General features: G+C 37.2%; 1 protein-coding gene across 1 annotated transcript; it reads left to right on the top strand.

Moving 5' to 3' along the window:
• Positions 1-15,876: 15,876 nt before the first annotated feature.
• LOC311620651 (leydig cell tumor 10 kDa protein homolog) lies at positions 15,877-16,151 on the top strand (the record flags this gene model as incomplete). The annotated part of the gene is given in 2 exon segments (XM_084880191.1): positions 15,877-15,991; positions 15,994-16,151. Coding segments are annotated over 2 exon segments (267 nt in total). The 3' UTR covers positions 16,146-16,151.
• Between the last annotated feature and the right edge of the window lie 11,221 nt (positions 16,152-27,372).

Here is a 27,372-nt window from a genome sequence, read left to right as displayed (position 1 = left end):
CATCTGACTTCTAGAGCAGTTCTAGAGTAGTGATTTTCATCAGTGTAAAATAAAAGTTCTTCAGATAGTTCAACATATGAAGATCAAGCAATGCGATACACTGCATTAACAAAATAAAGGGTAAAAATTATATGATCATATTGACAGAAACAAAGGGTGTTTGACAAGATACAACATTCATTTATTATTTGGTGTGTATTTTTTTAAATATATATTTTTTATTGATTTCAGAAAGGAAGGGAAAGGGTGAGAGATAGAAACATCAATGATAAGAATCATTGATTGGCTGCCTCCTGAATACCCACTATCTGGGAAAGAGCCTATACCACAGGCATGTGCCGTGACTTGGAATTGAACCATGACTTCCTGGTTCATAGTTCCAGGCTCAACCATGGAGCCACACTGGCCAGGCTTGTTTTGTGACTAAAACACTCAATAAAATGGGTATAAAAGGAAAGTATTTAACATAAAAAGGCCATATATGACAAAACCCCACTAGTATTATACTTAATGATGAAAAACAAAACCTTTCCCTTTAAGATTAGGAGCAGAATGCTCACTGTTACCATTGTGATCCAACATACTACCATAAGTCTTAACCTGAGCAATTAGGCAAGAAAAAGAAATAAAAGGTATCCAGATTTGGGAATAAAAAGTAAAATTGTGACTTCTCACAGATGACAATATTCTATATATAGAAAACCCTAAAGACTACCACATGACTATTAGAAACAATAACACATCCAGTAAAGATACAGGACACAAAAATCAATGTACAAAAATCCATTGAGGGTTTTTTTTTTTAATATATATTTTATTGATTTTTACATAGAGGAAGGGAGAGGAATAGAGAGTTAGAAACATCAATGAGAGAGAAACATCAATCAGCTGCCTCCGGCACACCCCCTACTGGGGATGTGCCTGCAACCAAGGTACATGTCCTTGACCAGAATCGAACCTGGGACCCTTCAGTCCACAGGCCAACACTCTATCCATTGAACCAAGTCAGTTAGGGTTCCATTGAGTTCTTACATAATAATAATGAAGTATCATAAAAAGAAATTTAAAAAATTCATTTGCAATTACAACAAAAAGGTTAAAGTACCTAGGAATGTACTTAACAAAGGAAGTGAAGGACCTATGCACTGAAAACCATATGACCCTGTTGAAAGAAACTGGAGGAGATACAAAGAAATGGAAACATTTGTGCTCATGGATTAGACAAATCAACATGGTTAAAATGGTCATATTATCTAAAGCAATGTACAGATATATCACCATCCCCATCAAAATACTAGTGGCATTTTTCAGAGAAATAAAACAAAAAAAAATAATCAAATTTGTATGGAACACAAAAGACCCTGAATAGCCAAAAAATCCTGAGAAAAAATAGTACACTTCCTGATTTCAAATTATATCATATGATAAAACAGTATGGTATTAGCAGAAAAATAGACACACAAACCAATGGAACAGAATTGAGAGCCAGAAATAAACCCACATGTATATGGACAGCTAGTTTTTTACAAAGAAGCCAAATATACAATGGAGTAGGAAAGGGCCTTCAATGCTAGTAAGTGGCACCAGGAAAATTGGAAAGCAACATGCAAAAGAATCAAACAAGGCTGGTTTTTTGCCACCATACACAAAAATTAAAGAATTAAATATAAGATCTGAAACAATTAAATATATAGAAGAAATATAGGCATTAAACTTATAGAACTTGGTCTCAGGGAAGCGTTTATGAACCTGACCCCAAAGGCAAGGGAAGTGAAAAAAAAATAAATGAATAAGACTACATCGTACTAAAAAGTGTTTGCACAATAAAACAAAAAGGCAACCATCTGAAAGGAAAAATATATTTCCAAATAGTACCTCTGATAAGGGGCTAATATCCAAAATATATAAAGACCTCATACAACAATAACAACAAAAAATAAAATAAAACATACAATTAAAAATTGGGCAGAGGACCTGAACAGAAACTTTTCCCAAGAAGACATACAAATGGCCAATAGATATATGAAAAGATGAGTTATAAGGGAAATGCAAATCAAAACCACAATGAGATATGGCCTCACACCTAGTAGGATGGCTACTATCAATTAGATAAGAAATAACAAGTATTGGAAAGGAAGTAGAGAAAAGAGACCCTCAGACACTCCTAGTGGGAATATAAACTGGTACAGCCACTGTGAAGGAGTTTCCTTAAAAAAGAAAGTATAAAGCTATCATATAACCCAGCAATCCTTCTTCTGAGTATCTATGCAAATAGAGCAAACAATGTAACAACCAAACAACCAAACAACCAGTCACTATGACATGTGCTGACCACCAGGGGGCACATGCAAAACATGGTGGGCATTAGCCCCACTCATATCTGCTGCTGGTGCAGGTCCCAATTGCTCCGCTGTCAGCAGGTTGGAGCAACGGTGTTGGCGTTGGCGGCAGCAGCAGTGGCGTCAGCAGCCGAGCAGGAGTGGGGCGGCTGGCTGACAGCGGGCTGGGGGCCGTGGCTGGAGTGGCAGGGCAAGGGTGTCCAGGATGGGCTGAGACTTGCCCCTGTGCCCACCTCACTGGGTCCCTAGTTTATTTATAAAGATATATGTACAATTATGTTCACTGCAGCATTCTTCACAGTAGCCAAAATATGGAAAAAGCCTAGGTGCCCTTCCAAGAATAATTGGACAAAGATATGGTACAATAAAACAAAAAGGCACAGGATGAACTACTACTTAGCCATAAAGAAGGGTGGAATATTGCTATTTGTGACAAGGATGCATCTTGAGTGTATTATGCTAAGCAAAATAAGTTAGACTAAAAAAGGATAAGAACATATAAAGCATAAAGCAACAAATAAAAGAAAACAACTCATAGATACAAACTCAAGGACACATTATGGTGTTTATCAAAGGGGGAGGGGAGAGGGTGATGGGGAACTCAAGAACTTAAACATTTTAGCTTCAGTTATATATTTAATAGGCTTGGTAATTAATGCATGTGGAAAGCTATTATTACAGGAGCCTTTGTAACCCAGGAGGACTGCAAGCGATCAAGAAGATATTTTCAGGGATTGGAGAAAGGAGGCTAATGGGGGAGGGGAATTGGGGTATATCTGTGATACTGTCAACAATTCAAAAAAAAAAAGGAGGTATCTGAGCCACCGTGCTCCAGTGAGAGAACTTCTGCTGCCCAGGATGCAAATAAAAAAAAATCACAGTGCAGTAGAGGCAGGGATGCTCAGGAAATCACCAGACTGCAACTTTTATCTGATTCAACTTTTCCCTGAATTCCAAACCCCTTCCTTACACTTTTCTTCTTATAAAAATGGTCGGCTTGAGAAGAGGTGTAAGATGGTCTTTTTAGAGTAGATAGCCTGCCTTCTTCTCAAATTGCCAGCCATCTGAATTTCACCATAAGTATTTCATCCTTGTCTCTAATGATTGGGTCAGGTAGTGACAAGTATCACAAACGTGGACTTTTTCCGTTTCAGGGGCAGAATAAAGTGGGTAAATGAGACCAAATAGATCAAGATGGAAGTAGACTAGACTTTGGTGATGAGCACACAATGAAATATATAGATGCTATAGCATAGAATTGTATACTTGAAACTTATATTATGTATTGACCGATGTCACCCTCAATAAACTTAACTAAAGAATAAAAGCTCTTCACTTATATGGCAGTGACTCAGAGGCATGGCGACTACAGAATTTATGAGTGAAAGGGAAAGCTACTAATAGTTACACTGGGACAGCTAACTCATAGTTAAACCAGGACTGCCCTGAAACATCTGGGCAGTATGTTCACTCTCTTAAGAGGCCGTGGGAGGAGTGTGGGGCTAGCAGAGGCTGAGGCAGTCCCACCTGCAGGGCTTTCAATCCTCTGTCTCCATCAGGGCAGCTAGCAGCTCTGCTTTCTTCTTTTTTGTGTGGGTTACTGTTCTGCAGAAAACCTAATTGAAATGGCTCAGGCAAAAGTTTAAGGTTCAAAACCAGTGGCTCAGGCAAAAGTTTAAGGTTCAAAAACAAACAAAAAAAGGTTTAAATGGAGGATATATTTTTCAGGGGAAAAAAGACGGTTTATTTTTTGTTTGTTTGTTTGTTTTTTCATTACCCTTTATCTCAGAAGGCAGGGGTGTTAAAATGTTATGAAGGAACATGTGCTTTTTAAATTACAGCTATATTTTTAAACAAACCATTTGTTGGTGATGCAATTGCAAAAGGCATCTAAACTTAGAATGTCTATATTTAATTTATAGAATTGCATGTTTTAAAAGAATGAATAAATTCTTCCAGACTATGTTTAAAATCCACTTGTAAGTTGTGACTTTGCAAAGCCAGTTTTTATCCTGGATAACATTTAAAAAAATGCTGTGAAAATGAATATTCTTAACAATGGCAACAAATATGGTGTGAGAATCAGTTGCCGAAGAGCCTAACCTTCCCTTCTATAATTCACTAGTGTTGACAGGAAAAAATATCCATATAACTTGTGAATGCTAGCAAAAAAAAAAAAAAAGCTTTCAAATATCCATAATATTGAATGAATAAGAACTAAAAAAATCAATGAAAATAATCACTAGAAAACTACAAGTTATGATCTAGCAATTATTTCATTCTGGTTTATTTACTTATTTCCAACTCCAAGTATTTTCCTTGTTTTAAATTTCATTGAAAATTTGAAATTCACCAGAAAAATTAACTTTAAATTTAGATAAATTTTTTTTAGTTTTATATTAATTATATAAGTGGTAGCATAATTGAAGCTCTGCAAATGGTTTAATTAAATACTTTGCAGTTTAATTTATAATTTTGGTTTCAGAATAAACTCAAAATTTGGGAATAATAATTCTGCATATTTTTCTTCCTCCTCCTTCTTCTCACTTTATTTCAACCTCTTCTTTTTTGAACATTTACTAGCTCAGTATATGTTTAAGAACTAAACTAGAAAAATGTTTCTCAAGTTTAACTTTGGTTTTCAAGGGAGGCAAAAAGACAAGTATCATTCCCCTACATTGAGATGTTTTAATAACAGAACTTCCTATCTATATCTATTTGGTAAAGTGACTTCTTTTTCTCATAATTTTAATCCAGGAATCTATATCATCTCAGAAATGTTCAATTGATTCTTCAGGCAAGAAGTACCATTCACAATGTTACATTCATTCACAATGTTACATTCATTCACAATGTTACATTCATTCACAATATAAGACTTTATTATGTTGAGACACTATTTTGAAGTTTTAGTGTTTAGACCCAGTTCCCACTCTCAGGGTACACTGTCCTGTGGGGAGACAGAACTGGAGAAGCAAATAGGCAATAGTAAATGTCATGATGGGAATAGGCACAAGGTTCTATGGAAAAACTAACAGGGATCTCCTGACTAGGCATCAGGAAATCAAGGGAAATTGGGAAAGGATGTCTGAGATGTGTCCTAAAAACTAATTAAAGTTCTTCATAAAAATCTACATAAGTAGGGATTCAAGTATTTTAGCAAGTTCAACCTCAATGTGCATTCATTCCCACCTCATTGTAAAGTCCCTTGGACAATTATCTCCATGCTAGAATCTGCCACATTGAGACACCTACATTCTGATTCTGAGTAAAGAGAAGGTGAATGGATCAGGGAAGTCTGGGATTGGGTGAAATACCCAAGCAAGGTCATGACTGTGGAGGTCAGAGATCAAAATAAAGAGCTATAACTCTCAATCTACATTCTTACACATGCAAAACTTTTACATGTAAATTTTTAAGCTTAAACCTACTGAATTAAAACTCCAAAGCTTAGTATATCAGAATGGTGAAAATTATATCTCAGTCATTTTTAAAAATATATATTTTATTGATTTTTTTACAGAGAGAAAGGGAGAGGGATAGAGAGCTAGAAACATCGACCAGTTGCCTCCTGCACATCCCCTACTGGGGATGTGCCCGCAACCAATGTACATACCTTTGACCGGAATCGAACCTGGGACCCTTCAGTACGCAGACTGATGTTCTACCCACTGAGCCAAACAGGTTTCAGCTCTCAGTCATTTTTTGAGGTGCTTCATTCTTTGTTGGACAATGTCCTTACATAAAGATTTTTCATAACTCAAGGTTGTGGAGAATCCACTGGTTATTGGATATCAGGTCTCTGTCACTTACCACGAGGACATCTGTTTTCTTGTCCCCACAGGTTGGGCAACTCTGCTGCTTGGACACAATCATATTCATCTTTGGATAGACTAAGAATCTTGGTATCTGGTATTGTCTCTCTAAATGTACCTTATTCCCTTTGAAATATTCCCCCTGTTTGATATGAGATAAGGTTGTAAAGAAGGACCTATTTCTCTCTCTCTCTCTCTCTCTCTCTCTCTCTCTCTCTCTCTCTCTCTCTCTCTGTCTGTCTTTTTTCCTTTTTCTCTCTCTCTTTTTTTAAATTCACTTGAGAAAGAGAGAAAGGGAGAGGAATAGAGAGATACTAGTAGAAACATCAATGAGAGAAACATCAATCAGCTGCCTTCTGCATGCCCCTTCTGCATGTGCCTTGATTAGGAATTGAACTGCTGACCTCTTGGTTCATGGGTCAATGCTCAACCACTGAGCCACAACCGCTTGGCTGGGGGCTATTTCTACTGGCTTCTCAGAACTCTCTCCCTTCCTCAGTCAACCCTAGTTCTCATAGCTTTCCCAATGCCCTTTCCACTTTTTCTCCCTTCCTGGTATAGTCCTTTAGAGATTTTATCTCTATTATAAAAACCCCATGGCTCTGATGCTGTCACAACCACAGGCCAAAAGGCACCTGCTGAATGTCATATGATTTCTTCATGGGAACAAGTAAGTATTGCTCTGTTCAATGCTCATCTTCCAAGGAAGGTCAATTAAAGTGCTCCTGAGAAGGAAAGGTTAGGGCAGGAAACTGTCTCTGTCCACAACTGTCTTCAAGGTGGACTGTGTGTGCAGTGAGGCCTGCGATGGGCAGGGACTTTGACACTGGCCAGGTTTGGTCTCCCATGATTTCACACAGTGGGCCTCTAGTTTTAAATAAAAACAGAGAGACCTCTTAACATTTGGCTGCTTCTGCTTTGGCTCTGAGCAAATCCTTGTAGCCATAATTGCAAAGCTGGCAGTCTGCTAGAAAAGAAGGTGGTTGGGGAAGATGTAGGCAGAACATGCACAATTTAACATTTTAATAAATTATCCTTCCATTATGGATATGGTCCATGGGTAGGAATAAAGGAAGGAAGTTAGTCTTAGCTACATTGGGAAAGTGCCTCAGTACCCTGGACACTGCGGTCATCTACACAGTACCAGTCATTGTGCCTGCATCTTTCAGCAGGTTATCAAAGCTTGTCTGCTGCTTGTTGAATATAGTCTTTTGGGGGAATTTCATGTTTTATGTACTTCAAGTTTTAAATGCTTTTGTCTCTTTCAAATTGGCAGTCACATGGCTTTTGGTTTTCCAGTTTGGAGTCTTCCTCAAAGTTATTCCATGTGATCTCCAGATGCCCTACAATTTCAAACCAGAAATGGATTCTCCAAATGCCCCTGGGTTCATAGTGTACACCTCGTGTCCCTACTGCCAAGGACAACTGACTTTTTTCCAGCAGAATTTTTGTTATTATTGAATTTCGTGATTATTAATAGAATTTTCCATTCTATAGCAATTAAGATTTAAAAGCCTTTTCACTCATTATCCCATTTGATTCTCAGGAGAATCCTGGAAACTAGGACAAATGTTATCATCCATGCCCCCTAACTATGGTCTTTATTACAGCCCTCAAAAGCAGTAGGCTGAGTGAAGAATTTTTTACAGAAATTTGCGAAAACAAATTCCAAATAAGCAGAATAGACAGTACTCAAGGCACTTATGCCTTATTTCAGCTAAGGACCTATCACTGAAGAGTATCTGAAAACATTGCAGGAATTGTCACAGGGATTTGAAAGACATTGGCTATTCTCTTTACTCTGAATCAGATTATATATCTCTCACACCAGTTAAAATCTTCATGAAGTTGTTCTCAGTGTAACAAAAGGATCACTATGAGCTTTTTTTCTTTGTTTCTTTTTTTTCTCTCTCTTCCTTTTACTTCCCCCTCTCCCTCTCTTCTTACTTCTCTTCATTCATTTGTTTGTTCCTTCCTTTATTTTTCCTACTTACCTCCCTCCCTTCCTCTTTAACTCCCACCCCTCAAACATGTGAAAAACATCAATTTCTACTCTTAAAGTTTTAAAAAACCTGAGCAATAATGATTTTTCAAGAACACAAAGGTTGGTATTAACTCAATAATCAAATGCATAGTTATATATAGTATATATAATTATATTATGACTTACTAAGGTGAAAGAGAATTTTATTGATTGAGCACCTATTATGTGTCATACACTGCTGAATTTTATGTGTTTTGTTATTTAAACCTCACAACCATTCTTTGAAATAGATATTGATGTAGCTCAAAAGTAGTTGAAAGAATTTGCTAAGACCTTATAATTGGAAAATGACAGAGGCAGAATTGAAAATCTGTTCTGTAGGGCCTCCAAAGTCAACACCTTATCATTACAGGAGCATGAAAATGATAAATTGAAAGTGATAAAATTTAAATTTGTATCAGAATTATACAACCTATAACCTCAGACTAGAAAGTGACTTCAGATGTCTTCTTAATGCAAACTGCTGCTCCTATAAAATTATCTGCAAGGTGGTTGCCTAATTTCTACTAGGACAAATCTAATAAAAGGTTGGATTATTTTCTTGAGAAATTCATTCTTGTCTTGAGCCAAATTATGTCTTTCCTTTTTTCTCTATCCCATTCTTTGATCCTGGTTATCTCCTATGTCTAGAGTGATCATATGTCCTACTTTGCTTAGGATAATCTTGGTTAATATAAATTTGTTGTGCCAGCATAATTATTAATAGTGTCGCATAAACTCTAAGAAATGCCCCATTTTGGGTAACAAATTGTATGTTTACCATCTATGAGGCCACACAAAAATATTTGAGGCGAGTCATCAAGTCTCTCATCACTCATCTCCTCTGCAGGCTAAATATTCTGGTTGATTTTTACCACAAATATGTAGCTGTAAATTTCCCTCAATCCCCTTATGGCCACAGTCCCCAATTTTTAAAATTTAGAAGCTCCTAACTTAGTCTTCATGGGCCCCTATGGAGTACATGCATAGCATTTTAAATTCTATGTGACATACAACATATAAGAGTATCATATGAACTTCTTAGTGTTGCTGTAACATATTACCACAAACTAGATAGCTAAAAACAACAGAAGTATATTCTCTTACAGTGCAGAAGGCCGGAAGTCTAAACTCAAAGTGTCAGCAGAGTTGGTTCCTTCTGTGGACTCTAAATGAGAATCCATTTTGTGCTTATCTTATAACTTGCGGTGGCTTCCAACACAGTTGGTATTTCTTGGCTTGTGGTAGCATACTTCCAATCTCTGCCTGCATCTTTACATGATGTACTTCTCTGTGTCTCTGTGTCTTCTCCTGTTTTATCTCTAAATCCAGGATTACCTCATCTTCATTTAGTTTATTAATTACATCTGCCAAGTACTCTATTTCCAAATCAGGTCATTTTCACAGGTATGAGAAGTTAGGATTTAGACATTTTTTTTTTAATTTTTTTATTTTTTGGTGGGGACACAATTAAACACACTACTAGCATATGTGTATTGTTCTAAAAAGTAGGCAAGTAGATTTTCTTATACCACAAAAGAATCTGTGATTCCCCCAAAAGTTGAATACCGTGCTCCACTTTTCCATCCGAATAAAATATTTCTGACATTGTTAAGGACAATTTTTACTCAAGTCATAATGCCTGACAAATGGTGGGCATTTAATAAATATTTGTTTATTTATTAAATGACTGGTTGATTATTTCAGAGAATAATTTCCCTCTTTGAGAGTTTGCTCCTTTTTTTTTTTCATCAGTCAATGGATATGTTTTTTTGAAGGGCAAATATTACTGATAGTCAAAATTGTAGCCTTTATTTATGATTATTGCTACTTGGAGTCACATACACTTCAGATAGACTAATAGAAGAATCCTTTTGTAAAAAGAACTCCTTATTTTCCTTCTCTTCTTTTGTAGTGCAGGTGAAAATTAATATGGACTAGGTTCCTATTCACAAAACAGATCAGTTCTGATTAAAATGCCAAAGTTCCATAAAAATATGACATATATTTTATTTTTTCCCATCAGTCTTTGGTACCTCTGAGTATAGGACATGGATGCTCTGGTTTTCTGTATTACTTTGTTGTTGTTTTCGTTTTTCTTTTCCCTATGAGAAAAATAAATTAATGTTGCTTTCTCCAATCCATGGCAAAAAAAAATGTTATGAAGACATCACTCCATTTGATGGGACCTGGTCTAGAAAAGCCAATTGACTTCTTTACTAATTGTCCATTCTCACCCTAATTTTTCCTTGGGGAAAAATTTACACTTCCGAAACCTCAGCCTGCAGTCAACTTAGATGCCAGAATTATTTTTTTTCCTAAAATCTAGCACCAGACTTTCATGCTATATTTATCCTGTGATGTATTTCACAGCTGGAACACTACCCTTCAGAATGACGGGCTAAGTCCAGCGATCTGCAGATTTTTCCCCATGATTAATTATACTTAGGTGCCAACCACCTATGATAGAACCAGTTTAGATAGTCATTCAACTGACAGTTATGTCTCAATTAATTTTACACTTCATTAGACATCTGCCCTTAGGTTAGATTCCTAATGATTTGCTTCCAATGTCCAAGATTCCTCTTGGTCTAAATGTGACTGAACAGGGAAATGATTTTAGTGATTCAATTCTATTTGTGTTTTTCCTTTGAATTTTAATAGTTTATGATTTTACACAAATTAGACTCCAGAAAAATATTTTAGCCTGCCCTCTGCCCCCACCCATCACTACTGAAGATCAAGAAAGATAGAAATAGGGCTGTACCAGGTATTAATTATTATAATCTCAGTTACTATCAAGGAATTCTTACTGGGTTTCTGGTATTTATGTAAACAACATTTCTTGTCTTGATGGAACACCCAAATGGGATGAATGTAAAATTTCTTAATGTTTATATCCTCCTGCCAAGGTACCCGTTGTTTGTTTGGATGTATGGCTACAATTCAACAATCTTGTGAATTCCATTTAATCCTAGTATCTGACAGATGAAATAAATATTGGATGCCAGAGGAGATGGTAGGGTTTCCAGAGTCTTACCTGAACTCATTTTCAAGTAGAAGGATTGTTTCCCCATGTGTCATTCTTTTAAGTGGAATGTTCCTGTTCAAATTGATTTCCCCCCGTAGGTTAACTTCAGGATCCACTCCCCCACTACCCCTGAAAATACTTAGTGTCCCTCCTACATTTGCACAATCCTCGACTTGATTATCTATTTTTGTCTTTTCCTCTGAAATTAAAAGGTTAATTAAATATGACTGAGTTGTTTCAAAACATTTTGACAAGTTAAAAATACTCTTTTTATGTTCTAAAAAGTCCCTGGATCTACATTACAAATTTGTCTTATTTGTCCTTTGTTAGACTCAGTTTAAGCCCCAACTTGACAAAGATTACCAGAACTTTAATAAAAATAATAATCCTGACTAATTTAGCAAATGACAGAAAATGATACTAAAAAGAAGCTACTTGAGCCCTTGCCGGTTTGGCTCAGTGGATATAGCACCAGCCCACAAACTGAAGGGTCCCAGGTTTGATTCTGATTAGGGGAATGTACCAGGAGGCAACCAATCAATGTTTCTCTCTTATTAGAAAAATAAGGACTGCCAATTTAGGAAAATTATTATCCAATTGATGAGGGAGTTTATAGAAATAGGATTTCCAATAAATATGCAGGAGGGGTTTGTTACTGCCAGCTGTGTAGCTCAATGAAAACAGCCTGAAACTTTGTACAGTAAATGCTAGGTCCCTCCAGGGATGGGACACAAAACCAACAGATAAAAACCTTCATCAGCAAAATGCAAAGTCTTATAGAGCTTGTGGGTTAATTGTGCTTTTCCACATCCTTCCTTCTTCCTTGTCTTTCTTCCTTCTATTTTTTTTCTTCCTTTAATGTTTTTCTTTAAAAACAATTAAAAGTATCAATATTATCACTGAATATATTCATAGTTATTAAAGGAAAACTAATTTAGGTAAAATTTTTAATTTAACTTATTTTATAAAATAGTTGCATACTATTTCATAGAATACATATGCCCTAATATTTTTCAACTATCCTTGTATTGGTGAACATTCATATATCGTATTTTGCTGCGGCAAAAAAAAAAAAAAAAAGCTTTAGTACTTGTACATGTGTTCTTTATACTGGTTGTTTTGGGTGAAGGTTTTTGGAGGGTAATTCTTTGACCTAAGTGTAAGCTTATTAATTACTACCTAAATATTCCCATACAGGTTATAGAATCCCTTATAGTCTTTTCATATAAGTAATAGATTCTATATTGTTTAAGAGGCATAAAGAATAGATCTAGAAAAGCCAATTTATCTCCTAGAGTTCCTGAAGAAGAAATAGAGAAGATATAAGAGAATAAACAATAAAGGATATAATAAACATATCTTCATAATTCCAAAGGAAAAAATAAAACTAAAATGACATCTGATTTCTTGGATGCGATGTAGGTTGCTAGCAAACAATGTCTCCAGGGTGCTAAAGGAAAATTATTTAAATACTTTACCCAGCCAAACTCTCATTCCAGTGTAAGAGTAAATTTTTCTTGCTCTCATTTCCTTGGGTGGGTCAGTGTCTACTCTACTTCTATGTGGTGAGCAGGAAAACCACAAAAGGCAGAGATAGGATGAATAATAAGATAGTGAGTGCTTGAGTATTTCCTGCTGCCCCTTTTCCTCCCATATAACAAGGGCTAGATGGTTATTTATAAAGAAAAGGAATGAGGAAAGTGAGAACACGGTTTAAAATAAGCTTAATATCCTCAAAGGAGTAGTAAGGGCAGACACTGGGAATATAAAGAAGGAAATAAATATTGATAAAAAGGACCAGTTGGAAATTATGTATTTAAAAAATAAAACAGTAAAAAAAATTCCATATATATGGTGTGTATATTAAAATGTATAAAGGTGAAAGTGAATGTATAGGCTATAAGAACTGATAAAAGAAACTATCCAAATAACATTAAGAAATCACAGAAATGAAAAATATAAGAGAAACGCAAGAGATTTAAAAAATCGAACTTGAATCACAAGAGTCACAGAAGAAGAAAAAAAGTAAAAATAGTAGAGAATGAATATTTAAAGAAACAATGACTAAGAATTTCCCTGAATTGCTTTTAAAACTTAATCTAGAGTGTGTTTCTTCAGCTCTCCTAATGAGTTCATAAGCCATTTAAAACTCCGTAATTAATATTACTCAGCAAAGCTAACTAAAGAAGATTTTATATATTTGTAACTGAATCCTAGCTAATATGTTAATTACCAGGAGAATACAAAATAATATGTAGCTTTAATCAGCAGAGCCCTAGCTGGCTTGGCTCAGTGGCTAGAGCATTGGCGTGCAGACTCAAGGGTCCCGGGTTTGATTCTGGCCAAGGGCATGTACCTGGATTGCGAGCACATCCCCAGTAGGGGGTCTGCAGGAAGCAGCTGATTGATGTTTCTCTCTCATCTTTGTTTCTATTGTAACTCTCTATCCTTCTCCCTTCCTCTCTGTAAAAAATCAGTAAAATATATTTTAAAAAATAAAATAAAATCAGTAGAAAAAAAATTAATCAATCCAATAGGAAGCAGAAAAGTATAAAATAAAAAAGAGGGAGCATGGAATTAGATGGGAAAAATGCAACAACTCTTGATGTAATAGTACTTATGATAAGTATAAAGGTATGGTACAGTACCAGGATGAAGAGCTGTGTAGCAGTATTTAACAAAACTAAATGTGCATATACCTTGTCATCAGGCAATCCTACTCCTTGGAATATATCCAAAAGGAATTAAATTATAGCATTGGATGACAGATGAGCAGATATATATATATATATATATATATATATATATATATATTACAGTATTGTATTTGGTTCTAAAGATATGTTGTGGTTGAAGTTTAATGCTTGGAAGAAAACTACATTTCCAAAGAGCCACATGGATGGATCTTCAAAAGAGAGTAGAATGCAAAAAGAACTAGATCAATAATACAATGCCTATATTGATATAAGTTAAAAAGAACTCATGGGTCATAGTAGACAAAGAAAACTAAATCTGTAGCAGTCAGAAATCATAAAGTAGCAGGATCTGCAGTAACACATTATTTTCATTATCTATTAATGAGCAACAAACTATCCCATACTTGGTGACTTAAAACAACAACCATTAGCACCTCACAATTTTATGGGTCAGGAATTCAGACAAGACTTGACATGTCATTAACTGGTGTGACCAACTGGTATTTATTAGAAGGGCTGGTCTGCAGCACACATATGGCTTCACTCACATGCCTGGTGCCTTGGTAGAGGCTGAAAGACTGGACCCAACTGGGATTGTCCATTGGAGTGCCTCTGTGTGGTGTGACTTCTCCAGAAAGGTGGACTCAGGTAGGCAGACTTTTTATTTGGTATCTCAGGGTTCCCACTGAGGGCATTCTAAAAGTAGGAAGTAGAAACTGTCAGTTTCTGAAGGCCTGGGCTTTGAAACTAGCTCAGTGTCAATTTTGCCATATTCTCTTAGTGAAAGCATTCACAGAGTACACGAGATTCAAACTAAGGGGCATGAATTTGTCCCTTGGTTGGAGGAAATAGCCAAGAATGTGAAGCCATATTTAACCTGCCACCTCTGAACAGAACTAAGACATACAGTGTTAATTAGGGAAGAAAGAGAAGATCTGTAACAAAAGCTTTCACAGCCTATGTTTTATCAATAGTTCATAAATCTTTAGTGGCATATATCAGACGCAATAGGGTGGAAGTCAATAAGATGATGGGGAAAGTACTGAAGCTAAGGACAAAGGGGGGAATAAAATAATATAAAGTGAGAGGAGGTTTGTGTGTACCAATGATGATGTGTACTAGGGACTACAGAGTGCCCATAGAGGGGTGGGGAATAAGAAATAAAGGTATAATAATTTCTTCTTTATATCAAGTTAGAGGGCTATCTTTTTGGATTGCATCACTTTAGCACTCACTAATGTGATTGCAATTAAAATTATGTCCTTTTATGAGTTGAAGAACTTAAAAAATTTGTTGTTATCAGATGTTTTCTTCATTCCTTTGAAAATATGTGCTCTATCATTTCACTCATGGTTGTTGTTGTTTTGTTTTTTTTTTTTAATTTGAACCACTTAGAAGAGAAAGGAAGTATGGGGAAATGTGTATAGTGTGTGTGTGAGCTGGGGCAGCATTTATTATTTCTTCCTTCTTAATTGTAGACTTGGCATTAAAATCTGCCAAGGTTTTATCAGGATGAGGCTCTGCCAGCGGTTGAGAGGCAAAAAACTCTTCTATTTCCAATTTGATTTTTACAGAATATTTTGGCCTTTGGTGACTAAAACTCTCTCTTCCCTACCTCTAAAGAGGTAGCTCTTATACTTTAAAAATAAATTTTAAGGCTCCAAGTGTCAAATGTGAACAAGTTTATCAAACTAAATACATTAATTTCAGTTGTTTACATTGTTCATATCTAAGAAAGAAAATATCATAACTTAGTTTTTAAATTTGAATATTTTAAAGATAGATCATCTTTGAATTTGAGCTTAAAAAATCAGCAACATTGTTGAGTATCTGACCATGATTTGTTCATCAATAATTTATCAGTTATCAGAATTGCAGGCTGAGTCTTTGAGTCCTTGGAAGTAGGGAAATGAGACTGCCTACGCAGAAGGAAGCAGTTAGGCCCACATCCTGGGGCACAAGATATCCAATCATGACTCAGGGGCAGCGCAAGTTCCAGGCACAGAGGCCGGCCAAGGGCAAGACACTGCCATGGTGGAGGCCTGGGCACAGAACCATGCGGAGGCTGAGGAAGGGAGGTCGTGATATTACCCTAAGAAGGAGCACCTTGTGCAGCAGCGAAAGCTCAAGAAAGACCTGGAGGTCAGGTTCCGGAAGAAGACTGAACATGATGTGGTGATGAAAGCCAGCACCCGCCTGCCTAAGAAGCTGGCCTCGCTGAAATCCTTCGCCAAGAAGTAGGCAGCCTCTTCCTCCTCCACCGATCCCTTCCTAAGGACACAGCCCCTGCCTCCATCCTCAGACCTATGCAGGCTACTCCACGGGCAGCACCATGGACAAAAGGAGCCCTGCTCCCTAGCGCCTTGGATTGCAGCTCGAAATTTGGGGTGAAGGGTGTAGCCTGGCCGGTGAGCAGGTGATCAGCACATCCATAGTGCATGGGTCCGCTCCCCAGGGTGCCTCAGCAATGGCCCTGAGGACGTCTTCTCCAACTTTCTCTACTCATCTCCCCGCGTCATCTGTGTCCACTGGTTTCACCTGGAGCAATAAACCTGGCTTTGTCATTTCAACAACAAAAAGATACTTTAAAGAGGATCTTTTCTAAATCTCCTAAACTTGCTAAACTTGATTGTAATCAGATTAAAGATGTTAATATAGTGAAAAGACTGTCAGAGAGGAGTTAATCATCTCTGAAAACATATTAAAAGGAAAGAAGCTTTCAAAGGCACACCACATCATAAAAGAGAAAATCACCAAAAAGTAATGACATGGAAAAAAAATGTCTTAAGCTGTGTACAATTAGCTAATAAACACTATGATTATAAAGTCTAAAAATCTTAATCATGTAAAAATCATAGAATCATAAATGTTTAGATTTGAGAACTTCAGGGGCATCCGGTCTACCTACTCCTCAATAATTCCCTTTCAAAAACATTCAAGATATTTTTGAAACCCTTAGTGTTTGTTCTCTGCCTACTAAATCAATGTGTCCATTGATTTTCTTCATTCTTGGTCTATTGTAAATGTAGCACACATTAAACCAACATTTACTTACTAGTTAGAGAAATTCTTTCCTAACATACATGGTTCATGTATTAATAAACTGATAGTAGAAAACAGGGATGCTTCTCAGACTCTTGGCTGAAGTTTTGGATTTGGATGGGCATCTGGGGGAAAAGGGTGTATTCTCTGGTACTGACTGATTCTTCATTGCTCCTTCCCCAGGCTACTCAGTGTGGCAGACTGAATGCAGGAAGGTTGATGAAGAGTATAGTATCCATCACCCTGGAGGATATATCTGCCTACTCATCATTTGTTTGCCATCAACTCTAAGGAGCATGATGCTACTTGTTTTGCAGAATCATGTTTAATTTCCACAACATGCCTTCAAGGTAGGATTTATGATCAGATAGCCCTAGAAATGTTAAAAAAAATATTTTCCATAATCATAGTTTAGAGCTTATATTTGCACACACAATTACCTGGCTCCAAATATTGAGAATGCACTTATCTGCCATGTCAACATTCTCTTACCCAGACTCCTTTCATTGAAGCCTAGCTCTCCTCTCATAGCCCACCTGCATGCATCCCACATGGTTTCCTAGTTCTTTTCTTGTAAAGCCCATTACAATTCATGTTAATTTTTTAAAAATTCATGCATTTGCTAGTATCACTTATCCATTACTGAAATATTAAAAAATACAGATCAACTAAAAAATAAATGCTAAACAAAATAAAATATATTTTAAAAAAGTAAAACCTTGTAACCTAGTGTAACTTAAAATTTTTATTTCTTTTATTTTGAGTGGTAATTTTTTATTTTTCTTTCTTTATTTTATTTATTTATGTTATTGTCTAAAGTTTTACATATGTCTCCTTTTCCCCCAATTGACCCGCTCCCCCATCCCTTCCCAACTCAGGCAAGCCCCCACTGCCTCAGTGTCTGTATCCATTGGTTATGCTAATATGCATGCACGTAAGTCCTTTGGTTGCTCTCTAACCCTTCTCCCCTACCATTTATCCCTAAATCAATCTATTCTTGTTCATCATGGATAGAACTGGAGAGCATTACACTAAGCGAAAAAGCTAGTCATAGAAAGATAAACATCACATGATCTCACTCATACGTGGGAATAATGATCATCATTTTTAATTTTTATTGTCTCTTTAAAGTTTTCCATCATACAACACTTTCCAGCCTCTTAAAATGTATTAATAGTATTAATTAATACTTTATAAGCAAAACATTGCTCTAGAACATTGCTGATAAAATACACATTTCTAAATTTGGAAGTTCAATGTGTTAAATAAATATGAGCTTCAATGCAAGCCATATATGTACCATAAATGTCCTGGTACCCTCAATAACACAGTAAAAGGAAAGAAGTTAAAATAATCTAAATAGCATAGCTTATTTATAACCCAATATATCCAAAATACTATGTTAATATTTAATCAACTGAAAATTATTGATATATGTTGTATTCTTTTTTATAAGGTTTTCTAAATTTAGAGTATATTTTACATTTACAGCACATCTTACTTTGAACTTAACACTTTTCAGGTGCCCATCAGCTAAGCAGCTACATGTAACTAATGTCTATTAGTTTGAAAAGTACAAACAACTGTGGTGATAATAATAATTAGCCTTACAGATTTAAGACTTAAGTATAGATTTTATTTTATAAATTTTTTATTGATTTCTGAGAGAAAGGGAGAGGGAGAGAAAGATAGAAACATCAATGATGAGAGAGAATCATTGATTGACTGCCTCCTGCACGCCCTCCACTGGGGATTGAGCCCTCAACCTGGGCATGTGCCCTTGTCGGGAATTTAACTGGGGATCCTTCAATCCTCAGGCCGATGCTCTGTTCACTAACCTAAACCTGCAAGGGCTTAAGTACAGATTATTAATCTAAACTTTTTAAAAATCTAGGTTTAATATGTTATTTTGTTCCGTATATCTGTAGGTGTGTATTTATGAGCAAATTGGCTTTAGTTAGAAATCAAAGTTCAGGTCAAGCAGAAAGGTAACTAATTGGTCTCAATTAAAAAAATTAACCTGGATTATCAATTACTGATTATATCCTGACAAGTATATCATAATATTTTATATTTTGTTCTTTGAATGATTGATATTATAAACTTTGTTCTTTTAGCATTATGCTCTAATTTTCCTACCTGGTTTTGAATAAATTTCTAATAGAACACTGAAAAACTTTAGTAGACTGATTACAATTTTTTGTTAGGAAGCCACAGGTTTAGTGGTGTCTATAATAAAGATATGAGGCAGACATAGAAGAGAAAACTTGGAGATATGCCAATATCCAGATTTCATTTAATTTTATTCCATCACAAAATGGGAATTTTTGTTGGAAGGGAATGGTGAAGTGAACACTCTCATTTATTAGAGATCTTATAATGTCATTGATAGGATTTATAATTCTTATACTGTTCATCTATGCAAGTGATAGGACATTTCTTGAGGCAACTTGGAGTGCATTTAATTCATCATTGTATTCTCTTTACAAGATATATTGGGAAATGAGTGAATAGCAATAGTAATTACTATGTAGATATATCCTTTGTTATAGAAAACTGGTGCATGAAATTTGTGCATGGTGGGGGGATGGGTACCTCAGCCCAGCTTGCACCCTCTCCAACCTGGGACTCCTTGGGAGATGTCCAACTGCTGATTTAGGCCTGATCCTGCAGATCAGGGATTGGGCCTAAATCAGCAGTCAAATATCCCTCTCACAATCCGGGAATGCTGGCTCCTAACTGCTTGCCTGCCTGCCTGCCTGATCGCCCCTACTTTGCCCTCCAGCCAGCCTGATCAGCCCTATCTTGCCCCTGCTGGCCTGATGGGCCCTAACTACCTCTGCCTCAGCCCCTAGCCTAAGCCACAGTCTGGCCTCCCTCTGCCAAAGGCAACCTGGCCGATCAGGGGAAGACACTGCCCCTATCACCCTATTGCTGCTGCCAGTGGTGGCCACCATGACTGCCTGAGCCTTGGACCTCATAGCTGGGTGCAGCTGACTGAGGCTTGGGCCGGCCCTGGCAGCAGCAGCACCATCTGCAGCCTGCCTGAGCCTCATACAGCTAACACGGCTTTGTCTAGAAGGATGTCCGGATGGTCGTCCATCAGAATTAGCATATTACCCTATTATTGGTATAGATAATGAACAGAAATCTCACATGTTAAAACATGACCTAACTTTCTATAATGAAAATAGAAAAACAAAGAAAAAGAGACACATACTACGTACACACTCACACACAGGGAGTAAAAATATGAGACTAACGCTCCAAAAGATTCCTTTCCTGAAAGCACTTATTCCCCAGAGATAAGATAAAACCTGAGTTCAATTGAGAAATATTTTTATTTTTTATTTGTTCACTTGTTTATTGTATGACCCTAATTTTAATTTAAAATATGTATGTTAAACATTAATAAAGATAACAAGATGCTAAGAGTAATATATCTAATGAACGCATATGGGTTATTTCAAATATTTTATCAGATTGTGTGAGAATTCAGTGTTCTTATATATCAATCAAGTCCATACATGACTTAGATTGAATTGGTTGACTTAATCAGTCTTTTATTACCATTCAACAAGTTTCAAGGTTTTTTTAATCAGTTAAAATATTTAATTGAAAAATATCCAAAATGAATGCTTAATTGTACCTCTTCTTAAATCCAGCAATCCTTTCAGAGCCTTGAATTTACCTATTCATATAATTAAAATGTTGGTTTATGTTTGCTGATCACCCCCTGCCAGCCTGATCAAGGACTAACTGCCCTCCCCTGCCAGCTCAATCATCTCCAACTGCCTTCTCCTGCTGACCTGGTTGCCCCCAACTACCCTCTACTGCCAATTCGATTGCCCCCAACTGCCCTCCCCTGCAGGCCTAGTCCCTCCCAAGTGACATCTCCTGCCAGGCTGGTCACCCCTGCTCTCCCCTGCCAACCTGGTCACCCCTAACTGCCCTCCCATGCAGGCCCAGTAACACCTAACTTTCCTCCCCTCCTGGCCCAATTGCCCCCAACTGCCCTCCCTTGCTGGACTGTTTGCCCCTAAGTGCCCTCCCCTGCTGGACTGGACCCACCCAACTGATCTATCCTGATGGCCTAGTCCCCCCCAACTGCCCTCCCCTGCAGACTTGGTCCCCCCTACTTCCCTGCCCTACAGGCCTGGTCCCTCCAACTGCCCTCCCTCCCCTGCTGGCCTGATCACTCACAACTGCCCTCCCCTGCTGGCCATCTTGTGGCAGCCATCTTGTGACCACATGGGGGTGGCCATCTTGTATGAGGGTATGATGGTCAATTTGCATATTATCTTTTTATTATATAGGATAGTTACAGTTTATGATTACAGGAAGAAAAAGAAACAGAAGACTACATAATATACTGATCTTGCAGAGCTCAAATGGAAAACAGCAGAACTGCAAGATGAGCACAGAAAAATATTGAGAATAAAATGCTAAAATAAATTATAATAAATTTAAAAATGAATATAAATATTTTGAAATGTTTCCTAAAACTGCTTTTCTTGTGCTGCTAAGGAGAGAAATTTGAATTTAGTAATTTTTTCATTCTTTTTATTACTCATTTGCTGTATGATCTTCATGACTACAGAGATTTCTGAGTAACCACAAATTGAAGTCTTTTATGAATAATTCTGCCAAAAATATTTCTTCAAGTTATACAAAAGAAAAGCTTTAAATTTGAATACACAGTAAACCATGATTCTTAGAATTGTGTTTTGTGGAACATTACTTAAACCTCAAAAATAAAGAATTCTTGGTAAAACTTTTGGGAAATGCTACAAATATTTCTCTCTTGGAGATTTACAGTGGGCTTTTTTTATATTTAGGTTCTGGTAAATCCTGCAGTGAAGACTTTGTATAACAACTTAATATTTTCCAAATTTAATTCAATATGAAGCCTTTTAAAAATTTAGCATCTTGTTGAACTGTTAAAGGAAAAAATTATTTGGAGAAATGCTAATGTGGAGACCCATAATATTTGCACTGGTTACAGCTCCAGATATTTGAGGATTTCCAAATTCATAAAAACCAGAAATTCAAAAACTAAGAAACAGGTTTGTGGTAATACATAAAGCTAGCTAAATACCTTGCTTATCAAAACCAACATCACAGTCCATGAGATTGAAATTGACAATGATGCTTTTACTAAAAGATCTTCACTTCTCTAAATGTTTATGTCTCAGAACCATGTGTTGGTTTGTCTTTATTCTTATTAGTTTAATAAATGATGGAAATTTTTGTGGTCACTAAGTAATTGAAACGTCAAATAATAAATTTATGTTGCCAACGATTAGAAGTACAGTATAGTCATTTAATAGCTGTTTGATTTGGTTATTTAACATATAGTTGCCTCTGTTCCCACAACTATAGTTGGAATGGTAGTAGTTCCTACTGCATAGAGTTCTTATAAAATTCTTAGGACAGTGCCTGTAGGATAGTAAGCACTATTTAAATGTTACTAAATTAAACATAAAGTATTTTCTTCATCAGTCTTATGCCTGAATATAGATGTCATGATTTGGATTTTGTAAACTGTAAATAGCAGTTCTGTTTCTCCATGTGAGGTAGGAAAATGGGAAGGAAGAGAAAGAGAAACAAAGAATATGTGTCTCACCTTCCGTGCAAATACATCAATTGCTCCACATCCATAGATATGAGAGGGGTTTTATATTTTTATCATTTGTTGGGTTTGGTTTGTTTGCTTAAATGTGGTCTTAGAACCAGTGTGAGATTAAGTTGAAATTTCTATGTGCCACCTAGATGACTGGAATCAGAATCAGAATCTATGTGGGTGTGGCTCAGCAATGTGTATGTATAACAGGCATTTCTAGAGATTTTCAAACATACTGAGGTTTAAGAACCGCCACCAGTCACAGTTCAAACTTGTTAACTGTGCAGGCCTCATCAGGGTCAGCTTCCTCTAGTCTATCAGTCTGTCCCTGCAAATCAATGATTTAATTAAGGATTTTTTTTCTTCTGATAATGAGAAGTCTATGATAGACAGTCAACAGAGCTGTTCTGTCTCAGGATCCTTCCATTTTTCTGCTCAGCCACCCTTAACACTTGCTCGTTACCTGTGGTTACAGGGCATGTTCTTCCTCTGGGCATCATGATTACATTCCAGGTGGGAAGAACAGGAGGGAAAAGGGCAAAAGGCTTATTCCAGCTGAGCCTGCTCCCCTTTTAAGAAGTTTTCCTGGAAACCTTGCTCTACAGCACTTTTAACTCAGGCCTGAGTGAGTTGCATTGCCATTCTTAACCTTTATTTGAAGGGAAGGCCAGGAAATGACCGGTTTTAACTTGGCACATTTGGAATACTCTATATTTTAGCCTTAAAGAAATGATGTTTTCTCAAATCTTCATGCCTCTGTGTATATGGTTTACTTGACCAACACTTCCCTTTCCAACTTAACTATTACATTTTCTTCTATATCTTCAACATCAGTTCAAGCTATCCATTCCTCTGTGAAAGGTTTCCATTCATTGGGGTGGGTGGGAAAGGAGAAACAATTGTAATAATCTGAACAATAAAGACTTATTTTTTTAAAAAAGAAGAAAGATTCCCATTCCTCCATGAAAGGTTCCCATTTCACCCCAGATAACCTCTCTTTCCTCATTTCATATCAATGACACTCTATTATAGCTCTATCATGTATACTAACTCAGTAGATGAAGATGACTTTTTAAAAATAAATATTTTTTATTGATTTGATAGAGAGAGAAGAGGGAGAGAGAGAGAGAGAGAGAGAGAGAGAGAGAGAGAGAGAGAGAGAGAGAAATATTAGAAAGAAACACTGGTTAGTTGCCTTCTTTACACACCACAGCCTGGGCATGTGTCCTGACCTGGAATGGAACTGGTGATCTTTCAGTGCATGGGAGGATGGTCAACCAACTGAACCGCACCAGCCAGGGCCGGAGAGCACTTTAAAGGCCAAGATAGATGGTTTTTGTCCAGAAGCCATCTATAGCGGTTGACTTCCAGTAATGGCTTAATAAACGTTTGTTGAACAAATGATTATACAAAAAATTTAAATAAATAACTGAACTTATGAATGAAGAGTGGAGCATTAATGTATTGGATAAAATAGTGACTTCTACTCATCATTCAAAGAACTACCTTCCATATGTTAGGGAAGCTATCCTATATAATACAATAAATTGGTAATATGCAAATTGACTGTCACTCCAGCACACAAGATGGCCGCCCACGTGGTATCTAAGATGGCCGCCCCCATGCGGACACCACAAGAAGGCTGGCAGGCCTGCAAGGGAAGGCAACTGGGGGCAATCAGGCCTGCAGGGGAGGGCAGTTGGGGGGGGGGGGACCAGGCCTGCAGGGGAGAGCAGTTGGGGGTGACCAGGTCATCAGGAGAGGGCAGTTAGGGGTGACCAGGCCTGTAGGGGAGGGCAATTAGGGGCAATCGGGCTGGCAGGGGAGCAGTTAGGCATCAGTCAGGCTGGCAGGCAGAAGGTGAGGGTGATCAGGCTGGCAAGCAGAAGATGTTAGGGGCAATCAGGCAGGCAGGCAGGAGAGTGGTTGGAAGCCAGCAGTCCTGGATTGTAAGAACGATGTCCAACTACCGGTTTATGCCCAATCCCACCGGACATTTCTCAAGGGGTCCCAGATTGGAGAGGGTGCAGCTTGGCTGAGGGATACATACCCCCACCCCTGTGCACAAATTTTTATTTTTAAATTAAATGAAAAAAAGAAAAATACAGTAAATAAATGGCACACAATAAGCATATTAGCTCTTCATGTTTGTCAGCTTCATCTCTAATGCTGCACCCCATGAAGGACTTGATTCAAAGTAGGTTTTCAGTAAATGCTAAATAAATGAACATTGAATTAAAAGGAAAAGAGAATAACCAGAGTTAGCAGGCTGCTTTCATCTGTTAAATTCCAGCAGTATATTATTAATGTCATTGGTCTGCGTAAATCATTTTAGAATGCAATAGATAAGTAATTACCAGTAACAATAATTATTGCTCAAAATGACACTATATAAAAAGCTGGTATTTGTGAAAGTTCTTTCAAGATATGTGGGGTGACTGCATTTAGCATTCAAGCTTAAACTTTAAATTTTTTATAACCACACATATGCCCTTGACTCTAGAATTATAAGAGATAAGTTTACAACTACATACTATTAGGATCTAATTATGAAAATCATTGCCGTCACACAGGAGTATATTTTGCGACAATTTTTTTCTGTCAATAAAAATAATTTTATCTAATTCATGTATAACCCAGATATTTATTTTGCAAACATTAAAGAGCTAGGTCTTAATTTTCTCTGCTAAATCTGGATTGGAGCAGGAGAAGGTTGAGACGTAACCTTTTTTGTAAGATAATAGTGAGGGAAGCTTGGCTTCATGTGTAGGAAAAACATGCTCTTTATTTTTTTTTTAATACTATTTAATGATATTTTTGTTTGTTTGTTTGTTTGTTATTCAAGAGAAAGAGGAAGGGCAAGAGAGAGAAATATCAATGTGAAAGAGAAACATCTATCAGTTACCTTCCATAAGTGCCCTGACCAGAGATTGAACCCACAACCGAGGCTTGTGCCCTGACTAGGAATCAAACCTGAAACTTTTTGGTGTACAGGACAATGCTCCAACCAACTGAGACATCCAACCAGGGCAACATGCTCTCTCATTTAACATATACAGGACCAAAACCTGGGGAATCCAGCTCTTAGAGTGCTCATTCCACTGTTAAAATCTAGGAGGAGGGTAGCTGAAGAAAAAAAATACTTACCCATTTTTCATGCCCTGGGGATAAGAGGAAAAAAGAAAAGGAAAATCAGAAATGGGGTATCGGTGCTCCCTCCCTTCCTGAATAGGGCAAAAAGAAAAGCAGGTCTAGAAGTTGATAGAAAGAGCAAGGTTAGGTGCCTGCCATGTGGGACTCTGGGAAGGAACCACTGTGGTGATGGCCTTCATGTAACCTGAAATGGTGGCTGCCACTTTCCTGAGGGTTAGCATTTCTGAGCCTTTCTCAGTTCTGTTTATCACAGTCACTGAGTCAAGAACCACTAGCAGCAGAGGCCACAGAGGCAACAGAGCTGGTGAACAGCCAGGCCAGTGTGCCACATGGACCAGGCATCAGAGACTCAGCTGCCAGCTTTAGGTTTACATAAGGCAATGAAATATATTGGTAGGAAAATATAAAAGCACAGGGAACTTTGCCAGGACATTTTTTGTATATGAGTCATTTATTCATAGTAAAGCAAGCTATTAGTCTTTCTGAGAACGATTTGGCTGACTTTGGCATAAATATTGAAGACACAACATGAATACTGCCATGGATTGAAACTTATTTCACTTAGTAAGGAGAGGGCACCATTACTTTAGATTTGTCATGTAGATCATAATGAAATTTAAAGCAGTTTTTTGTTTTGTTTTGTTTTGCTTTGCTTTCTAGAGGTGGCTAAGGGGAGATCAGGCAGGGGAAGAACAGGAAGCAATTTCTGTGGGAAACACCTATATTTCACATATTGGAAAACACTTTATGTGAATGACATATGACACCTTAGTCTGTAGTTAACAATCTAGCTAACAAAATTTGTTTAAGAACACCAACCCTAAAAGGGAGTATGAACACAAAAGCTTAAATGATTTATATTTGAAAATGTAAAGGATGAGAAGTTTGAAGGAGAGTTCAGTATCAGAGAAGGCTCTAAGAAAGGTAGCAGGATTTATACAATTCTTAAAGATTACATAGCAGTTTGGTTAAAAGAAAAAAATATAGAAAAGTGTGATGATATAGATGTGGACATGCTAGCCTGTCCAAGTAGTATGTGAAAAAACAAAAAGATAAAAAATAAAAGAGGAATCAGATTCTTCTGGGGAGTCCTGTCCAGTGGTTCAGAGGGGTAAGAGGTATTAGCAGGTAGGTAGATGCAGAGCAAGCTGGCCTTTAAAAGCCAGAAAACGTAGTTTATTCTTTTGGGTGAGAAACAATGAAGATTCACTGTAGGTTCTTGAGCAAGGGAGTGGCACCAGGAATAGAGATTCAGGCATATTTATGACCAGGTAGAGAAGTGGAAGACTAGCAAGAAAGTGAATGCATATTGAATTCATTGTACAGATGGGGCAGAAGCAATAAAAAGGAAGGGAGAAAATCAGAGCTAAAAAATTGCTAGTTAATCCTGGTTTCCCCAGGACCATTTAGTCAATACGTATCTGCTGTCCTGATGTAGCTATTGACAGCACTCCTTTCACATAGATAGGAGTGCTGCATCGTTTTAGATATTGGGGAGCAGCTCCTAACCAGGCAGCTGTGATCATGAAATTGCCTTTCTGTGCCTCTGGCAAATATAGGGAATATGGACATCCGTAATGGGGAAGAATTTCACTTTGGACCTGAGTAGAGGGAGGCAAAGCAGTATTTGGAAGTGTAAATACCCAATAT

Source organism: Pipistrellus hanaki (genome assembly GCF_964339955.1).
Source record: "Pipistrellus hanaki genome assembly, chromosome: 3".
Lineage (NCBI taxonomy): Eukaryota > Metazoa > Chordata > Mammalia > Chiroptera > Vespertilionidae > Pipistrellus > Pipistrellus hanaki.
The sequence above is the reverse complement of the archived record's forward strand: the minus strand, read 5'-3'. Positions and strand labels throughout refer to the sequence as shown.